Genomic DNA, 19,396 nt, shown 5'->3' with positions numbered 1-19,396 from the left:
CCATCCCCGGGCTTTAAGCTCCCGCACTTACCGAGGGACTGCCGCTGGCATTTAGTAGGAAGTTGGCAGTGTGGGCAGCCATGGGCGGCTGGTCAGGAATGGTTCGGTGGCCGAGTGCCATTCCCACAATTGCAGTCATGTGCGTTTCTGTTCCAAAAACGTAGATGGGAATTCCAGTTGTCTTCCCTGGAGACAGAGATTTAAAAAATTAGGATTAGACCACATGGAATTGGATAACTTGGTGTTACAATATGAGAGTGTGTCGATCTCTTGTCCCAGGGTGGCAAGGATAAGGATCATTATGACTGGAGAGGGCGGGGGGGGAAGGGGGAGGGGAGAGGGGTGATGGATGAAAGAGTTGATGGGAAAACATCCCATTTCAGGAGAGTCAGAGAAAAAAGCAACAAGTTGAATGAGAAAGCCAATCTGCACACATTCATCTTCCCAACTGGACTGGCACACTGGCACTGGCTGAGCCTGGACAGATTTAAGCAGAGAGTGGAATGGTTTCTTTGCACATTCTACACACCCTGCAGATGAAGCCCAGATGTTCAGGTCAGTTGAGACAAGCAATGTTTGCAATCGCTTTTCCACCTCCTCCCTTTCACCAGGTTGGTCTTCTTGCCAACCCCAGAGTGGAGAGGCAACCTACTCCCAAAACCTCTGGGGTCCCATAACAACTAGGCAGCTTCGCAAAGATGCCCCCCATGTGCGAAGACATCCAGATTCATACAGAAGATCTGTTTAGAGAATCACGGCCACAGACCAAGACGCTGAAATGCAAAGCACCCATTTGGCCAAGACCAGACTTGCTAATTCCTCATTTTATACTGGATATACTGTTGGGAATATCTACACTATTTCATGGGCAGATGCCTTGGATTTTTTTTTATTGTACACAAAAGCTGCTCACCAACTTCACCCATGACACGAAGACCCTCTTGGTAATTGGGTCCACCTCTTCTGACAAAAATAGAGACATTATGGTTCTGCAGAGGGGTCTGGTAGTCCTTGATTGCACGTACTATGCCCTAGGAAAGAAAACAAAAAGTTAAACAGACAGAACCACCATCTTCAGAACAAAATCCATTAAAAATAAGAAGCTTCATTGGGAAATATTTTTTGGACTCCACTGATTCCTGTAGGTCAAGAACATTTGGCTGTTTTCTCAAGAACACAGGGACTTCTATCATTTTATTTTGCCTCCTTTCATACCAGGCCAGTTAGTGACTTATGTTGAAGTGCTGGGTTCAGTAAGAGTAGGAAGGATGCTGATCTTCATTCAGAAGAATGTTGGCCAGTCAATAGGGACCACTTGGGAACATCAACAAACCATCTGGTGACTCATCTGCTTAAATGTGATATAATTGTCCAGCACAGATACTAATGTTTGTGAGTGTGCTCCTCACATTGAAAGTGCCCTCCTCTTTCAACTTTCCCACCCCCAAGCATCTTTTACAAATCCCTAATCAGTTTAACCATTGCCATTGAAGTTTATCTGCAGATTTTGATTCTGGCCGTTTGGAGTTAGCTTAAAAGGGCTTTAATAACCTAGCGAAAGGCAGAAGGAATACGAAGAGGGAAGATGACATCAGCCCAATAATTAATAGTTACACTGCCGAGAGCTGAGTGAATGAACAACTATGGAAACCAGTGTCAAATCTACTAGACTTCATATTATAGAAAGAAATAAAATGCATCCGGTCCCATTGGTCTCAGAGAAGCATAAAAGGATAATCGTAGTGGGAGCTAATACCCTGGAATTATCGAAACAGTTAGATGCAATGATGGGGGGAGCTCGGAGGTTCTTTCTAGATGAATGAACACGGGTGGGTCAAATAACCTCATCTGCATTTATATTGTGATCTAATTAATGATCAAACAGATCACTGGGCAGAAGCAAAATACTGCGGATGCTGGAATCTGAAATTTAAAAAAACAGAAAATGCTGGAAATCTCAGCGGGTCAGGCAGCATCTGTGGCAAGAGAAACAGAGTTAATGTTTCAGGTCGATGACCCTTCATCAGAACTAGGCAGATCTATCTTTGTACCAAAACTAATTACCAATTCAAATAATCTGGAGGTTGAGGAATGATTCATTACCTTAAATGTTGCTGCTACATTTGTGAAGTTAGCGATGCTGCCTCCAATAATGAGGATTTTTCCTGAATAAAATAGAACACATTTACTCAGGTGAGATAAAGGAGTCAGTTAAGAAAAATTAACAACCATCATACAAAGCTATAGTGTTTCTCACGTACTGAAGATGTGGCCGCGTGCTTCACAACGCAAAGGACAAAGAGGGGACATCGGATGAGAGAAAGAAGCGGTGCGAAAGTATGATACTAGAAAAAGCTTTTGAAAGCAATTTGGGGTGGGGGGGGGGGGGTATAGAGAGAGAAAGAGGAGAGATGGCAGAGAGTTTTTTCTTAAATGGAGGATGTTCCAGAGGGTAGTGATGCAGTAAAGTCACAAATGGTGAAGCAAAGGAGAGAGGGGGATGGGTGGGGGGGAGGGGAGAGAAAGAGCGAGCGAGTGAGATGGTGTTCTGAATGAATTGTACTTTTTGCAAAGGCAGGAAAGATTGACGGAACAGCGTCCAAAAGCATACGGTAGGAGCCAGTGGACAGTTTGGGTTTTGCCCATACAGGTCCTAATGTTGAAAACGCAGGGGAGAGTGCAGCAATGGCCTGGGGATCAATGCAGAAGGTGGAGAAGGGCTGGCTGCCATCAGCATACACATGGAAACAAATTCTGTTCTCCAGGATGATATTTCTGAAGATACATAGCACTGAGGAGGGAACCAGGGGCCCTGGGTAATACAGAAGCAGGTGACGATTTAACAAATGCAGTGAGTGGAAACAGGAGATGGTGTTGTACTCAGTAGCGGAAGTGTGCTGCCCTTAAATGCTGTACTGTGAGTTTTCTCACAACTTCAAGGGGAGTCCATTCCCTTTTGGTCTCACCTTCTGGATGCTGCTCTCTGGTCATGAGAGACAGAATGGTCTTGGCATAGTCATAGGTCTGCTGCTCGCTGGGGGCCCCCGAGTACTCGCCATAATTTGCCAACTCATTCACTCCACCAAGGTCACAGATGGTGTCACTGTGATCAAACAGAAAGGAAAATAGGTAACGGCCAAACCAAAACTGACTACAATAAAAAGCACATGCTCTACCCTGGCGTTTAATTGAAGGGTCTCAAAAAGTAACATCGTCCATATCTTCCACCTCTTTCCTCTCCCTCCCACATAGTCACAAAATGTTGTAGATTTTTAATGTCTTGGAATTAGGCCAAAATTTAGATTTGTTCAGAACACTTTCACCATTCCCTGCCAGACATTAATTTTGACCAAAAGATAAAATGTTCATATAAAAGTGGAAAACAGCGAGAGGATTCCCTAAAGCTACTCCTGTATTTTGACTGATCTACCGAAGGTTAAAGCTCAGCTTCATTTCCTGAATATAGTCGTGACGGGAACCAAGTGCGCTAGAGCTTGCGAAGAGGGAGGAGTGATAGTGAAAGGTTTACTCAGGATTTTTCACACTGTTTTATAGGACACGCTGAAGCTCACAATTCTGCACCTGGATTTAGTGTAATGGAGAGTACACAGTACCTGTACACAACAGAAGCACCTCCTCCAGCCACCATTGTCCAGATCCTGCCCTTGGGGTTGAGGATGGTCAGCTTCAGACTGGCTCCACTCTTTGCATCAAGATCGGCAATATAAGCTTCCTGTAACAGAAACAGCATCAAAACACAGAACGGTCATTTTTAAATCATTTACCAGCCAACCCTCACAATGTTTTTTTTATTTTTTTATTTTTTTCGTAGCCAATCTTTCCAATTCTTTGTCAGATCACAAACGCCAGAGGTCACCTTGCACACATCAAGGATCACCCTGCGCTAATGCTCTTAGCCAAAAGGCCTAGAGCCCAAGCACCGTTCCTGGAAGTACTGCAATACCAGGTTCGTGCCATGGAGGTGGATGGGTCAGGCCCCCCACACACCTCCGTGGAGGTGGATGGGTCAAGCCACCCCACCCACCTCCAGGTGAGGAGCAGGATTCTCACATCGCTGTGTTCCAATCCATTGAAACCTTCACTCAACAGCAGCAGAAACTCTCACCACTTTTAAGAGATGGGTGGATGGACACTTAAAGTGCATTTGTTGGACAGCGCAGATATAATGGTAAGTACTGCAAGGAATCGAGGCCAGCGTGATCTCCTGGACTAGTTTCAATCGTCTGGATGGGTCGGAGAGGAATTTTCCCAGATTTCTTCCTCCCTAAATTGGCCTGTGTTATTAATCTGGTTTTTGCCTCTCCTAGGAGATGGAGTGTAGAATGTTTCAGTGTAAGGGGTGTCGCAGTTACGAGAGGCGGACTGGTTGGGTTTAGTGCTCTTTGCCTTTCCGTCATTGTTCATAGGTTTATATGTAACCTTCAGGACTGCTGCCCAAGGGCCGTGTGGCTCTTTGTCAGCCGGCGCGGACACAATGGGCCGAAATGGCCTCCTTCTGCGCTGTAAATTTCAATGTTTCTATGCTGCCTGACCCGTTAAGTATTTTCAGCATTTTCTGTTTATATATTAGTCGCCGGAAGCTTGGAGATGAAAAGCAACGGCAGAACTCGAGTTACTCACACCTTGGGGTCAAAGGCTGCAACAGTGAAGTGGCTGGAACTTCAGCATCAGTATCCAGAATACTGAAATGATGTATTTTCCTGTAAAACCTTTGTTTAGCTATAGTAAATGTTGAAACTCTCAGCCAGTCTGTAATGCTGCCATTATATTCACCAGTCCCAGTGGTGCTAAATTCACCCCATTCACTTGGGCAGATCCGGCAACCCCAGAATAACTTTGCGTGCATACAAGAACAAGGAAAGCCCATTCAGCTGATCGGTCGCATGCCACATGGAGTCCATGCACAATTACTCCATCATGGACTTCGCCCTCACTTTAAACACAGCACTCCTTCCACTAACTCCTGAGAAAATAATCAAGTAGCATTGTTACATATACAGCTGCTTCGAGACTTTTCAAAAAGGTAGGAATTAATCCCTAATCTGGGTGTCTGTTCCACAATACTTTCCTAACATTTAACCTTGCGAGTGTTCTCATGTCCTCCACTTCTGCACTCATTGCCCAAGATAAAACGTTTGTTTATTCCACTTCGTATCAATGTTCCCGCTAAGCCGCACAGTGGTCAGCTGGTCCAGCGTAGGCCGCTCACCGGCTTTTATACGGGAGAAATCGCACGCGCATCAAAATTTGAATGGGTCGTGCAGCCACTTAAAGGGACCACCCACCAAAAAAAAATAAAGAAGGAACATTGCTTCATATATTCAGGGTGACTGGGGTACAGTTCTACAGGGAATCAACAAGCACAGTAAATGGAATGCTGAACGAACCAGCTGTAGCAGTAGAGTACAAGTCCGAGGAAGTCACAGTCAAACTGTACAGTCATCTTTCAATATTGTGCCTCGTCACCGAGACACAAGGGAAACATTATGCTCTGAAAACAGGGCACAGAAGAGCCACAAGACTGACTCCTCAATCCAAGGGACTGGGAAAACCTGGGATATTCTGCTTTGAAAGGTGACGAAGAGGGGGCCTCAAAGCTAAGGTAATTAGTAATTCCTTAAATGACTGCCAACTGTAGGCCACAGGCAGACAGGATTTTGCTGAATGAATAGGATGCTTCATGCCACTGTGCTTCTGGGCTGTTTCATGCCAATTATGCTTCTTGCTTGCAAAGGAGCATTAACAGATGTTCATGCCAGGTTAATAAATGCCAGATGGTCAGCACCTCTCAGGATCAGCCTGGCCAAATGAGATAACGTCTGGATACATATCGTAAATATAACAAAAGGCATATCCACTGCCTCAATCTATACTTTTAAGCAGATCTCTTGAGCAATGCCTGGTTGTGCAGTCCGATAGCAAGTGTCCTCTCACCACTTGATCCTTACACAGAAAAGAGGATGTGGTTATAAGGCCCTGGTAGGCTTGCTAACGAGGGGGAAATTGGTAATTATGTCGGATATAAAAGTCGATGACTAAATTGCTTGATGATCACTATCGTGCAAGGACAATTACCAGATTCTGGTAAACAATCACTTGTACAAAGTGCACATAGAAAATAGGTGCAGGAGTAGGCAATTTGGCCCTTCGAGCCTGCACCACCATTCAATATGATCGTGGCTGATCATGCAACTTCAGTACCCCATTCCTGCTTTCTCTCCATACCACTTGATCCCTTTAGCTGTAAGGGCCACATCTAACTCCCTTTTCAATATATCTATCGAACTGGCCTCAACAACTTTCTGCAGTAGAGAATTCCACAAGTTCACAATTCTCTGGGTGAAGAAGTTTCTCCTCATCTCGGTCCTAAATGGTGTACCCCTTATCCTTAGACTGTGACCCCTGGTTCTGGACTTCCCCAACATCAGGAACATTCTTCCTGCATCTAACCTGTCCAATCCCGTCAGAATTTTATATGTTTCTATGAGATCCGCTCTCATTCTTTTAAATTCCAGTGAACATAAGCCTAGTCGATCCAGTCGAGCAGACTCGAGAAGAGACTGCGCAGTGAAGCCCATTCCTCTGTTCCGGGGGTGGTAACTAGTTTGACTTTAGGTTAATTTGACTTTACATTCGTGCTACTCTGTATTTTAGTGCTGTTAATTACAGACAAGCTGTCACTGTGAGTTTGATCATTTGAGGTCCATAATCTTAAAACTCCCATAATTGGAACTAACAGAACATAACAGGGACTGGGAGGAGGGGGGGGGGGGGGGGAAGAGAGGGGGGGGGGGAAGATAGACAGACAGAGACACAGGTTCAAACTTAGTGAATTCGTCATTTAGGCCAGATGTCAGATGTTCTTCACACAATCAATACATGGGATGCACCTCTGGGTTTAACAGTGGAGGCAAAAGCCCTGCAAACACTTGACAAACAGAAACGGTGCACTGATGGAAGGGTCTTTCAGGATGGATGAACCAAGTTGGGTCAAATGGCCTTCCTCATCTGTATCGGTTTTGCGAGCCCATAGATTCCACGCATTCAGAATTGTGTGGGAGGGGAGAAAATCGGCAAATAAAAACTAGGATGACATTTAACAGGTGAGTTTCTTTAGTCCTGCACCCATGCTCTCTCTCTCCACCCCCCCTCCCCCACCGCCCACACACCTTTGCAGAAAACGACTTGATTTGAAGATCATGAAATACGTCACCATACATCAGTACTTGCCTCAGGATAAGCTTCTCTCCCGAATGGTGGTGGGAAATCGACATCTCCCCATTTACCCTTGCAGATGTAGTCGGCTGTGGCATCTATCTTTGCTGCCATATCAAGGACAAATACACCGCGATTGGTCACAACTGCAGTGGGTTAAGAGGGAAGAAAAATATTACAATCAATAATCGCAAGGAAACACCAGAGATCATCACATTTCTCCCAGGGTTCGCATTAGTGCTACTGTAGAACATCTCTCTTCTATGCAAGTCTAGTTTACAGATCTTTTCATTATTTGTTGCAGCTCTGCTCCTCCTCCTTCCCCACCCTCATCAAAAAAATCCTAAAACACAAGGACATAAGAATTAGGAGCAGGAGTCGGCCATACGGCCCCTCGAGCCTGCTCCGCCATTCAATAAGATCATGGCTGATCTTCAACCTCAACTCGACTTCCCCACCCGATTCCTATATCCCTCGATTTCCCCTAGACTCCAAAAATCTAGCGATCTCAGCCTTGAATATACTCAACGGCTGAGCATCCACAGCCCTCTGGGGTAGAGAGTTCCAAAGATTCACAACCCTCTGAGTGAAGAAATTCCTCATCAGTCTGAAATGGCCGACCACTTACCCGGAGACTGTGCCCCCTGGTTCTGGACTCTCCAGCCGGGGAAACAACCTCTCAACATCTCAGATTTCAGAGAATCAGAAATGTGAACATGGAAAGAATTAGAATTAAAACTCATAACAGCATGAAAGGCATCCTGGTGTGGACGAGACTAATTAACAAGGGGATAGATAGCAGGGGACAGGACAAGACTACTGATTTACAGCGAGTGAAAAAAACACTTTTTTTTAGTCTAAGATTTTACCCATAATTTGAGAAACTGCATTGCACAATTTTGTCCATTTCCCCACCACACACACAAACCCCAGATCAGTTGCTTGGACATGACTTGGAAGTTCTCGGTTTCATGCAGGTTTGCTGCCACAAATGCTTCTATAGCAGAGACCAAATCATATTCCTGTTCAATACTGAAGAGGACATCAGAATTTTAAGTCCTCTATTTATGAGCTCTGCTAATCTATGAAAACTATGGAAAGAAAATTGACAGCAGGACAGTCAGCCAGCATCTGAAAGGGAGAGAAAGGCCAATTTATTTGAGATCCTTCATCAGAACTCCAATGTTCTGAAATGCTCATTTGTCTTGGGGTACTTTTATTTTTACAGGACTTCTTATCCCATTTCAGGAAAGCAAGTTCCATTTTTTTTTTTAAACTTTCCATGGCGCCTTTCATGACCTCAGGACACTGCAAAGCGCTTTACAGCCAATGAAGTACATTTTTGGAGTATAGTCACTGTTGTAATGTGGGAAATGCAGCAGCCAATTTGCGCACAGCAAGCTCCCACAAACAATGGGATAATGACTAGATAATCTGTTTTTGATCTGTTGATTGAGGCATGAATATCGGCCCCAGGACACCGGGGATATCTCTCCTGCTCTTCTTCAAAATAGTGCCATGGGATCTTTTGTGTCCATCTGAGGTGGCAGACGGGGCCTCGGTTTAGCGTCTCATCCGATAGGTGGCACCTCTGACAGTGCAGCACTCCCTCAGTACTGCACTGGGAGTGTCAGCTTAGATTTTTGTGCTCAAGTCTCTGGAGTGGGACTTGAACCCACAACCTTTGGACTCAAGAGGTGAGAGTGCTGCCCACTGAGCCACGGCTGACACTGCACACTTACACTGCATTGGGGAGTTGATCCCTGTAGTTTTGTTGTATTATGAAAACCTAGAGTTTAAATGCATGGGACCATTTCTTTAAATTAACCATGGGCCATTACGTGACTGCTCTTTCACTGATGTGCACTTATTATTTCAGTCAATTTGGCTTAAGCCACCCTGCAGCATGAAGATACTGGACGTCAAAGGCTTTTTTACCTAATGGATTAATCTCCAGGTAGGTGAAGTGCAGATCCTCGTACAGTGTGAAGAGTCCAACAATAAAAGCGGCCAGACTGCTGGAAAGATCAGAAAATCAAGTGTTGAAATGACAAAATGTATTATAATCAACACAAACCAGCTCTCTGCAAGAGCACTTCAGCCAGTCCCACTCCCCTGCCCTTTCCCAGTAGCCCGGCAATTTATTTTCCTTCAGATACTTATCCAACTCCCTTCTGAAAGTCACAATTGAATCTGCCTCCACCACTCTCTCAGGCAGTGAATTCTAGATTCTAACCACTCGCTGCATAAAAATTTTATTCCTCGTGTCGCCTTTGGTTCTTCTGCCAATCACTTTAAATCTGTGATCTCGGTTCTCGACCCTTAATTGTATTTCTACAGCGCCTTTTGCAACCTCAGGATGTCCCAAAGCGCTTTACAGCCAATGATGTACTTTTTGAAGTGTAGTCACTGTTGCAATGTAGGAAACTCAGCACCCAATTTGCAAACAGCAAGCTCCCACAAGCAGCCATGTGATAATGACCAGATAATGTTTGATGTTGGTTGAGGTCATCAGCCAGGACACCAGGAAGAACTCCCTTGCTCTTCTTTGAAATAGTGCCTTGGGATCTTTTACGAGACTAGACTGGGCCTCGGTTTCACGTCTCATCGGAAAGACAGAGCCTCCAACAGTGCAGCACTCACTAGGTACTACACTGGAGTGTCAGCTAGATTTTTGCGTTCAAGTGGCACTTGAACTCCTGACCTATTGACTCAAATGGGAACCCCGAGAAATTTTAAATCTTCCACAGGAATACATCCAGCTATATATAGTGCTCCTACATCACTCCAGTTAGGATCAGTGACCTCAGCACAGACCAACAATTGCAGCTGGGACCTACCCATTCTGTATGGGTCCATTCCATACAAGCAGCACTGGTGGAGGCCCAAGAGCAGTAGCTGATGTTGCACAGATAAATACCATGTTATTGAATATCAGCGAAGAGGACAACTGGATTGGACGTCACCAAGATCCAGGTCGCTGATTGGAGCGTGGGCAGGTACTGCACGACTGGCAAGGTCAAAGCGAAGGAGCGGAGAGAGATTGTAGAGGGACGTGACCAGGGCCAAGGAGAGGCGTGGGTTCGGGGCCCAGAAGAGGCGAGGGCCCAGGGGCAGCATGGACCAGCCCACACTGCGATATGTGTGCTCACTAGGTCAGTGCAGCAGAGCTGGACCCCAGTCGTCCTGGTTAACCCTTGCCACTGGACCAAGACCTAGCTCTGTCATAGAAACATAAGACATAGAAAATAGGTGCAGGAGTAGGCCATTCGGTCCTTCGAGCCTGCACCACCATTCATTATCATGGCTGATCCTTCACCTCAGTACCCCTTTCCCGCTTTCTCTCCCTACCCCTTGATTCCTTTAGCCGTAAGGGCCATATCTAATGCCCTCTTGAATAAATCCAATGAACTGGCATCAACAACGCTCTGCGGTCGGGAATTCCACAGGTTAACAACTTTGAGTGAAGAAGTTTCTCCTCATCTCAGTCCTAAATGGCCTACCCCTTATCCTAAGACTGTGTCCCCTGGTTCTGGACTTCCCCAACATCGGGAACATTCTTCCCGCATCTAACCTGTCCCATCCCATCAGAATCTTATACGTTTCTATGAGGTCCCCTCTCATCCTTCTAAGCTCCAGTGAATAAAGGCCCAGTTGATCCAGTCTCTCCTCATATGTCAGTCCAGCCATCCCTGGAATCAATCTGGTGAACCTTCGATGCACTCCCTCAATAGCAAGAACGTCCTTCCTCAGATTAGGAGACCAAAACTGTACACAATATTTAAGGCGAGGCCTCACCAAGGCCCTGTACAATTGCAGTAAGACCTCCCTGCTCCTATACTCAAATCCCCTAGCTATGAAGGCCAACATGCCTTTGGCTTCTTCGCCGCCTGCTGTACCTGCATGCCAACTTTCAATGACTGATGAACCCTGACACCCAGGTCTCATTGCACCTCCCCTTTTCCTAATCTGCCGCCATTCAGATAATATTCTGCCTTCGTGTTTTTGCCCCCAAAGTGGATAACCTCACATTTATCCACATTATTCTGCATCTGCCATGCATTTGCCCACTCACCTAACCTGTCCAAGTCACCCTGCAGCCTCTTAGCGTCCTCCTCACAGCTCACACCACCACCCAGCTTAGTGTCATCTGCAAATTTGGAGATATTACACTCAATTCCTTCATCCAAATCATTGATGTATATTGTAAAGAGCTGGGGTCCCAGCACTGAGCCCTGCGGCACTCCACTAGTCACTGCCTGCCATTCTGAAAAGGACTCGTTTATCCCAACTCTCTGCTTCCTGTCTGCCAACCAATTCTCTATCCACGTCAGTACATTACCCCCAATACCATGTGGTTTAACTTTGCACACCAATCTCTTGTGCGGGACCTTGTCAAAGGCCTTTTGAAAGTCCAAATACACCACATCCACTGGTTCTCCCTTGTCCACTCTACTAGTTACATCCTCAAAATATTCCAGATGATTTGTCAAGCATGATTTTCCTTTCATAAATCCATGCTGACTTGGACCAATCCTGTCACTGCTTTCCAAATGCGCTGCTATTTCATCCTTAATAACTGATTCCAACATTTTACCCACGACTGCTGTCAGTTTATAATTACCCGTTTTCTCTCTCCCTCCTTTGTTTAAAAAGTGGTGTTACATTAGCTACCCTCCAGTTCATAGGAACTGATCCAGAGTCGATAGACTGTTGGAAAATGATCACCAATGCATCCACTATTTCTAGGGTCACTTCCTTAAGTACTCTGGGATGCAGACAATCAGCCCCGGGGAATTATCGGCCTTCAATCCCATCAATTTCCCTAACACAATTTCCCGCCTAATTAGTATATCCTTCAATTCCTCCTTCTCACGAGACCCTCGGTCCCCTAGTACATCCGGAAGGTTATTTGTGTCTTCCTTCGTGAAGACAGAACCAAAATATTTGTTCAATTGGTCTGCCATTTTTGTTCCCCATTATAAATTCACCCGAGTCCGACTGCAAGGGACCTACGTTTGTCTTCATTACTCTTTTTCTCTTTACATATCTATAGAGGCTTTTGCAGTCAGTTTTTGTGTTTCCGGCAAGCTTCCTCTCGTACTCTATTTACCCCCCTCCTAATTAAACCCTTTGTCCTCCTCTGCTGAATTCTAAATTTCTCCCAGTCCTTTGGTTTGCTGCTTTTTCTGGCCAATTTATATGCCTCTTCCTTGGATCTAACACTATCCTTAATTTCCCTTGTTAGCCACGGTTGAGCCACCTTCCCCGTTTTATTTTTACTCCAGACAGGGATGTACAATTGTTGAAGTTCATCCATGTGATCTATAAATGTTTGCCATTGCCTGTCCACCGTCAACCCTTTAAGTATCACTCGCCAGTCTATTCTAGCCAATTCACGCCTCATGCCGTCGAAGTTAGCTTTCCTCAAGTTCAGGACCCTAGTTTCTGATTTAACTGCGTCACTCTCCATCTTAATAAAGAATTCTATCATATTATGGTCACTCTTCCCCAAGGGGCCTCGCACAACAGTCTAGGATGGCTAGCTCTATAATTGGTTCCTCGACATATTGGTCAAGAAAACCATCCCTAATACACTCCAGGAAATCCTCCTCTACCGCATTGCTACCAGTTTGGTTAGCCCAATCTATATGTAAATTAAAGTCGCCCATGATAACTCCTGTACCTTTATTGCACACATTCCTTATTTCTTGTTTGATGCTGTCCCCAACCTCACTACTACTGTTTGGTGGCCTGTACACAACTCCCACCAGCGTTTTCTGCCCTTTGGTATTCCGTAGCTCCACCCATACCGATTCCACATCATCCAAACCAATGTCCTTCCTTATTATTGCATTAATTTCCTCTTTAACCAGCAACGCCACCCCGCCTCCTTTTCCTTTCTGTCTATCCTTCCTAAATGTTGAGTTCCCAGCCTTGGTCATCCTGGAGCCATGTCTCCGTGATGCCAACTACATCATATCCATTAACTGCTATCTGCACAGTTAATTCGTCCACCTTATTCCGAATACTCCTTGCAATGAGGCACAGAGCCTTCCGACTTGTCTTTTTAACACACTCTGCCCCTTTAGAATTTTGCTGTAATGTGGCCCTTTTTGTTTTTTGCCTTGGGTTTCTCTGCCCTCCATTTTTACTATTCTCCTTTCCATCTTTTGCCTCCGTTTCCCTTTTATTTCCCTCTGCCTCCCTGCATAGATTCCCATCCCCCTGCCATATTAGTTTAACTCCTCCCCAGTTTAACCCTAGCCAGTGTGGTGTGCAACGGCCATCACACGTTAAAAAAATCCACGCACAGGCATCTTCCATTCTTCAAGATTTAGTTTGGGACCTGGAATATTATTCCTTCATTGAAACACCTGTGAACTTTCTGGCATGGAAGCAAGTCATCCTCGACTCGAGGGACTGCATATGATGATGATGATATTTTCAAATCCCTCCATGGCCTCACCCTCCCTATCTCTAATCTCCTCCAGCCCCACAACCCCCTGCCTTTCAGCTGCCTCGGCCCCCAAGCTCTGGAACTCCCTGCCTAAACCTCTCCGGCTCTCTACCTCCTTCAAAACGCTCCTTAAAATCTAGCTCTTTCACCAAGCTTTTGGTCACCTGCATTAATTTCTACTTATGCTGCTCGGTGTCAAATTTTTTAATCTAATACTCCTGTGAAGCGCCTTGGGACGTTTCACTATGTTAAAGGCACTATATAAATACAAGTTGTTGTTATTGGAAAAAAGAATGAGTTTTCTGTTTTTAAAGTTACCTTTTCCTGTTTTCTGGCACATGTCGGAGCAGGTGTACACTGACATCCTGTTCGCTCAGCTTTCCGTCAACTTCCACCAGGAATTTGTAGGCTTTAGAATCGACATCACCAACATCCATTCCGCCCTCGTGATGGAATAGCAAATAGTCGCCTTCCCGGGCAGCATAGATGCACACATAGAACTCTTCCTCCTGAGCAAGAACCGCAGAAATATTACAGCGCACAAACAGGCTGCATAATCTTGGCTTGTATTTCCTGGAGTTTGAGAGATTGAGGGGTGATTTGATTGAGGAGTTTCAAAACGTTAAAAAGATTAGATAGTGTCGATACGGAGGGGAAATTAAGAACATGGGGTCCTAAAATTAGAACTACGCTATTCAGGAACGCTATCAGGGAGCACTTTTACACAGCAGTGGAAATCTGGAACCCTCTCCCTCAAAAGGCTGTGGATGCTAAGAGTCACTCGGAATTTAAGATGGAGATGGATAGATTTTTTACGGCAGGGATGTCAAGGAATATCGAGCTAAGGTAGGAAAATCGAGTTGAGGTACAGACCAGCCATGATCGAATTCAATAGCAGAGCAGGCTCGAGGAGCTGAATGGCCTCCTCCTGTTCCGAATGTTCCTAGGCAACCTAGTCCAGTGTGCGCCAGTGTTTTTCTCCACAAGGTACCTGGTTTAACTCCCAATCTCTTGTTGTTGCCCATAACTTTTAATATTCCTCTTTTTCAAGTAACATTCCTTTTTAAAACCTTGTGGCACAGTGGTTTGTGGCCATGAGTGACATATTGTAGCCAGCTCCTGCATAACATTTTTCCTAACCTTCCTTTAACTTGATAACGATTCAGGAATACACATTTAAAAAGCTAGCTGTGCTGAGCCACGCAAGGAAGGCTGCAGACCAGTTCTCCAGTCACAGAATCATCACAACCAGGATTGCCTCCACCAGCCTGTCCTCACCGCATAGCACTGCCCCCCAGTCATTAAGATCCATGGCGCGGCCCTGGACACTGTGGACCATTTCCCATATCTCAGGAGCCTCCTATCAACAAGAGCAGGCATTGACGACGAGGTCCAACACGGCCTCCAGTGCGCCAGCGCAGCCTGAGGAAAAGAGTGTTTGAAGACCAGGCCCTCAAATCTGCCACCAAGCTCATGATCTACAGGGCTGTAGTAATACCCGCCCTCCTGTATGGCTGAGAGAGATGGACCATGTACAGTAGACACCTCAAGTCGCTAGAGAAATACCACCAACGATGTCTCCGCAAGATCCTACAAATCCCCTGGGAGGACAGACACACCAATGCTAGCGTCCTCGACCAGGCCAACATCCCAGCATTGAACCACTGAACACACTTGATCAGCTCCGCTGGGCAGGCCACATCGTTCACATGCCAGACACGAGAATTCCAAAGCAAGCGCTCTACTTGGAACTCCTTCATGGCAAATGAGCCAAAGGTGGGTAGAGGAAACATTACAAGGACATCCTCAAAGCCTCCCTGATAAAGTGCAACATCCCCACCGACACCTGGGAGTCCCTGGCCAAAGACCAGTCCGCCCTAAGTGGAGGAAGTGCAACCGGGAGGGCACTGAGCACTTCAAGTCTCATCGCCAAGAGCATGCAGAAATGAAGTGCAGGCAATAGAAAGAGCGTGCGACAAACATGTCTCACCTACCCCTTCCCTCAACGACTGTCTGTCCCACCTGTGACAGGGACTGTGGCTCCCGTATTGGACTATTCAGCCACCTAAGAACTCATTTTTAGAGTGGAAGCAAGTCTTCCTCGATTCCGAGGGACTGCCTATAATGATGATGCACATTCAGGAGAGAACAATTAGGAGCAGGTGTAGGCCACACGGCCCCTCGAGTCTGCTCCGCCATTCAATATGTTCACGGATGATCTTCTACCTCAACTCCTCTTTCCCCGCCCGATCCCCATATCCCAAGATTCCTTTAGTGCCCAAAATTCTAGCGATCTTTCTTGAATATAATCAACTGAGCATCCACAACCCACTGGGGAAGAGAATTTCAAAAGATTCACAACCTTGAGTGAAAAAATTTCTCATCTCAATCCTAAATGGCCGACCACTTATCTGGAGAGTATGACCGCTAGCTCTAGACTCCCCAGCCAGGAGAAATAGCCGCTCAGCATCGACTGTGTCAAGCCCCAAAGAATTTTATATGTTTCAATGAGATACCTCTCGTTCTAACCTCCAGAGAATATAGGCCTAGTATACTCAGTCTTTCCTCGTAGGACAGCTCTCTCATCCAGGAATCAATCTGGTGAACCTTCTAAGGCAAGTATATCCTATCCTTCCTTATGCAAGGTGACTAAAACTGGACACAGTATTCCAGGTGTGATCTTGCTAAAGCTCTATATAATTGCAAAAAGACTTCCTTACTCTTATACTCCAACCCTCTTTGTAATAAAGGCTAACATACCATTTGCCTTACTAATTGCTTGCTGTACCTGCATGTTAACTTTGTGATGTGTACAAGGACACTCAAATCCATTGGAATACCAAGATTTACAAGTCTCACTTTTCAAAAAATATTCTGCTTTTCCATTCTTCTGACCAGTTTATCCTCCCACCTAGCTTTGTATTCTAGAGGAAGGATCCAGAAATCTTGTGAACGAAGAACACGCCTATTCACAATTCCATTCAGATATTACTACTTCTATAATGTGCACTTGCTAAGCAAACAAGGTACCTCAAGCGATCGGAAACCGGAATAAATTGCAGCATTGCATCCCGATGCATTGACGCAGAGTGTTTACTGTCATTCATGCTCCCAGCTTCTAGCCCAGGGACCCAAGCTTTGCTCCCGTCAAAACTGTCAGAATATTTTAAATCAAAGAGACAAAAACTACTGAGCTGTGAAGAGTATTGCAAGTCAGGATTAAACACGGTTTATTTAAACTCAGAGCTGCCACAGAATATATTTCTTGACATTGCCCCAGTAGCAAAAGCCAAATTAATTTATTTTTTTTAAAAAAGCAGCTTATGGTTTGACTAACCTGTGCGTGAGGTATAAATGGTTCAATCAGGAAGTTTTTCAAAACACCCTTTGCCCGTCCAACCTGGTTAAATAAAGAGTTAAATCAGCAAGAGAATACCAAAAACCTATTGCATTCCACCCGAAACAATGAACTGATCAGTATATAGAATCTTGTGCTGCTCAGAAATACTTTGCAATTCAGAATAATCTGTTGTATGCCAACACCTTTTGTAGACCAACACTGCAGGTAACTTGTGTACAGCAAGATCCCACAAACAGCAATGAGATGCTGGTGGCGACAGGAATATCGGCCATGATACCTTTATTTATAGCACACAACAGTACAGGAGGGACCCAGATTTATAACCAGGGAGCTCGATCTGCAGTCAAATTCCCTTCCACTGAACTACATCTGCAACTGCCCGCAGGCTTATCGTATAAAGCTGCTGTATTAAGAAACTATCAATCTAACAGCAATGAGGATGCACTTTCGCATTGGAAGGAAAGATTTGCATTTATACACAGTGCTTTTCACAACCGCCCAAAGCATTTTACAACTTATTTGTATAGCACCTTTAACACAGTAAAACAGCCCAAGGAGCTTCACGGGAGTATTATCAGCCAACAAAAATGGCACCGAGCCGTATAAGGAGAAATTAGCGCAGGTGACCAAAAGCTTGGTCAAAGGTAGGTTTTAAGGAGCGTCTTGAATAAGAGAAGAGAGGTAGAGAGGCGGAGAGGTTTAGGCAGGGAGTTCCAGAACGTAGGGCATAGGCAACAGAAGGCACGAATGGTTGAGCGATTATAATCAGGGATGCTCAAGAGGGCAGAATCAGAGGAGCGCAGCTATTTCAGGGCGGGGGGGAGGGGGGGAGTGGCTGGAAGAGATGTGAGATAAGGTGGGGTGAGGTCATGGAGGGATTTGTAAACAAGGATGAGAATTTTGAAATTTAGTGTTGCTTAACCAGGAGCCAATGTAGGTCAGCGAGCACAGGGGTGATTGGTGAAAGGGACTTGGTGCGAATTAGGACACGGGCAGCCGAGTTTTGGATCACCTCAAGTTTATGTAGAACAGAAATGAGAGGGGCCAGCCAGGAGTGCATTGGAATAGTTAAGTATAGAGGTAACCAGTCTAGAGGTTTACAGCCAATGAAGTACTTTTGGAGTGTAGTCACTGTTGTGATGTCGGAAACACGGCAGCCAATTTGCGCACAGCAAGCTCCCACAAACAGCAGTGTGATAATGACCAAATCTGTTTTAGTGATGTTGATTTAGGAATAATTACTGGCTAGGACACCGGTGAGAACTCCCCTGTTCTTCTTCAAAATACCATGGGATCTTATGAGAGCAATTCAACTTCTCACCCAAAACATGGCACCTCTAACAGTGCAGCACTCCCTCAGTATTGCACTGGAATATCAGCCTAGATTTTTGTGCTCAAATCTCTGGAGTGGGACTTGAACCCACAACCTTCTGACTCAGAGGCAAGAGTGCTACCCACTGAGCCACAGCTGACACCCAAGTCTGGTGCCACCGCAGCTGGAAATACAGGTTTGATCCTGAATCGCTCAAAGCAGAGCCAACCAACTCTCTCCCCTCCCCCCCTTCCCCAACCCAGGCCGAGAGGATCCCCACTACGCTGTACTGCATATGTCGTAGCAACTGGTTCAAAGGTCATGGATGGAGCACAGGTTTGCCATGCATCAGAGCACCGCCAAGGAAAAGTGGAGTGGGTGCCAAAAAATGAAACATTTCTAACACCCTCCACAGCTTTGTAGATTTTCATCAAGGTGAACTTGTTTTCACTTTCAGATACTGAGATTTGCTGCACATTTCCCAGCGTTTCCAGTTTTAATTTCGGATTGTCATGCTTTATCATTTTGTTAACTCTGCCGATCAGTTGTAGAATTAATCTTTAAATAGATGTACATTCTATATACTATTAAAGAGCCTTTTTTTTTTATAAACCCATCGATTTGCCGTACGACGGGCTGCTTGCGATACAGGAGCTGACAAGCAATGAGTAAAACTGTGTCCTGGCCTCAACAACTCTTCCCATCTCCTCCTTCCGGGTCAATCCTGGTGTTCATCCTGAACTGTGCCCTTCGCAACCTCAAACCTGTGACCCTTTACCCCGTCTTATCGGACAGAATTGTTCTGGGTTTAACTTTCTCTGGGCTGAGTGGCCATTTCTATGTTGCAGACTCTGCAATGCTGCATGAAGCTGGACAGCTCGGCATCGTCTGGTGGGGTGAAGGAAAAGGCAAGCAATGTGGTGAGCGAGACAGTGATTCCCATCAAGACACCATATCTCGCAGTTCCAACATGTTGATTCTACAGAGCGTGACTAATTACTGATAGGAGCCAAATGCTGAAGTCTTC

General features: G+C 45.4%; 1 protein-coding gene across 1 annotated transcript in view; it reads right to left on the bottom strand.

The window, feature by feature from the left end:
• aclya (ATP citrate lyase a) overlaps nucleotides 1-19,396 on the bottom strand; it is a 107,253-nt gene that overhangs the window by 57,791 nt on the left and 30,066 nt on the right. The window contains exons 4-12 of the mRNA XM_070864606.1: nucleotides 17,034-17,096; nucleotides 14,015-14,205; nucleotides 9,175-9,254; nucleotides 7,252-7,382; nucleotides 3,615-3,733; nucleotides 2,967-3,103; nucleotides 2,104-2,165; nucleotides 914-1,031; nucleotides 32-186 (exon numbers count right to left, since the gene is read on the bottom strand). Of these exons, the coding sequence (XP_070720707.1) occupies nucleotides 32-186; nucleotides 914-1,031; nucleotides 2,104-2,165; nucleotides 2,967-3,103; nucleotides 3,615-3,733; nucleotides 7,252-7,382; nucleotides 9,175-9,254; nucleotides 14,015-14,205; nucleotides 17,034-17,096 (1,056 nt within the window). The remainder of the gene's footprint in view (nucleotides 1-31; nucleotides 187-913; nucleotides 1,032-2,103; nucleotides 2,166-2,966; nucleotides 3,104-3,614; nucleotides 3,734-7,251; nucleotides 7,383-9,174; nucleotides 9,255-14,014; nucleotides 14,206-17,033; nucleotides 17,097-19,396) is intronic.

The sequence above is a fragment of the Pristiophorus japonicus genome, chromosome 21 (assembly GCF_044704955.1).
Source record: "Pristiophorus japonicus isolate sPriJap1 chromosome 21, sPriJap1.hap1, whole genome shotgun sequence".
Taxonomy (NCBI): Eukaryota; Metazoa; Chordata; class Chondrichthyes; family Pristiophoridae; genus Pristiophorus; species Pristiophorus japonicus.
The sequence above is the reverse complement of the archived record's forward strand: the minus strand, read 5'-3'. Positions and strand labels throughout refer to the sequence as shown.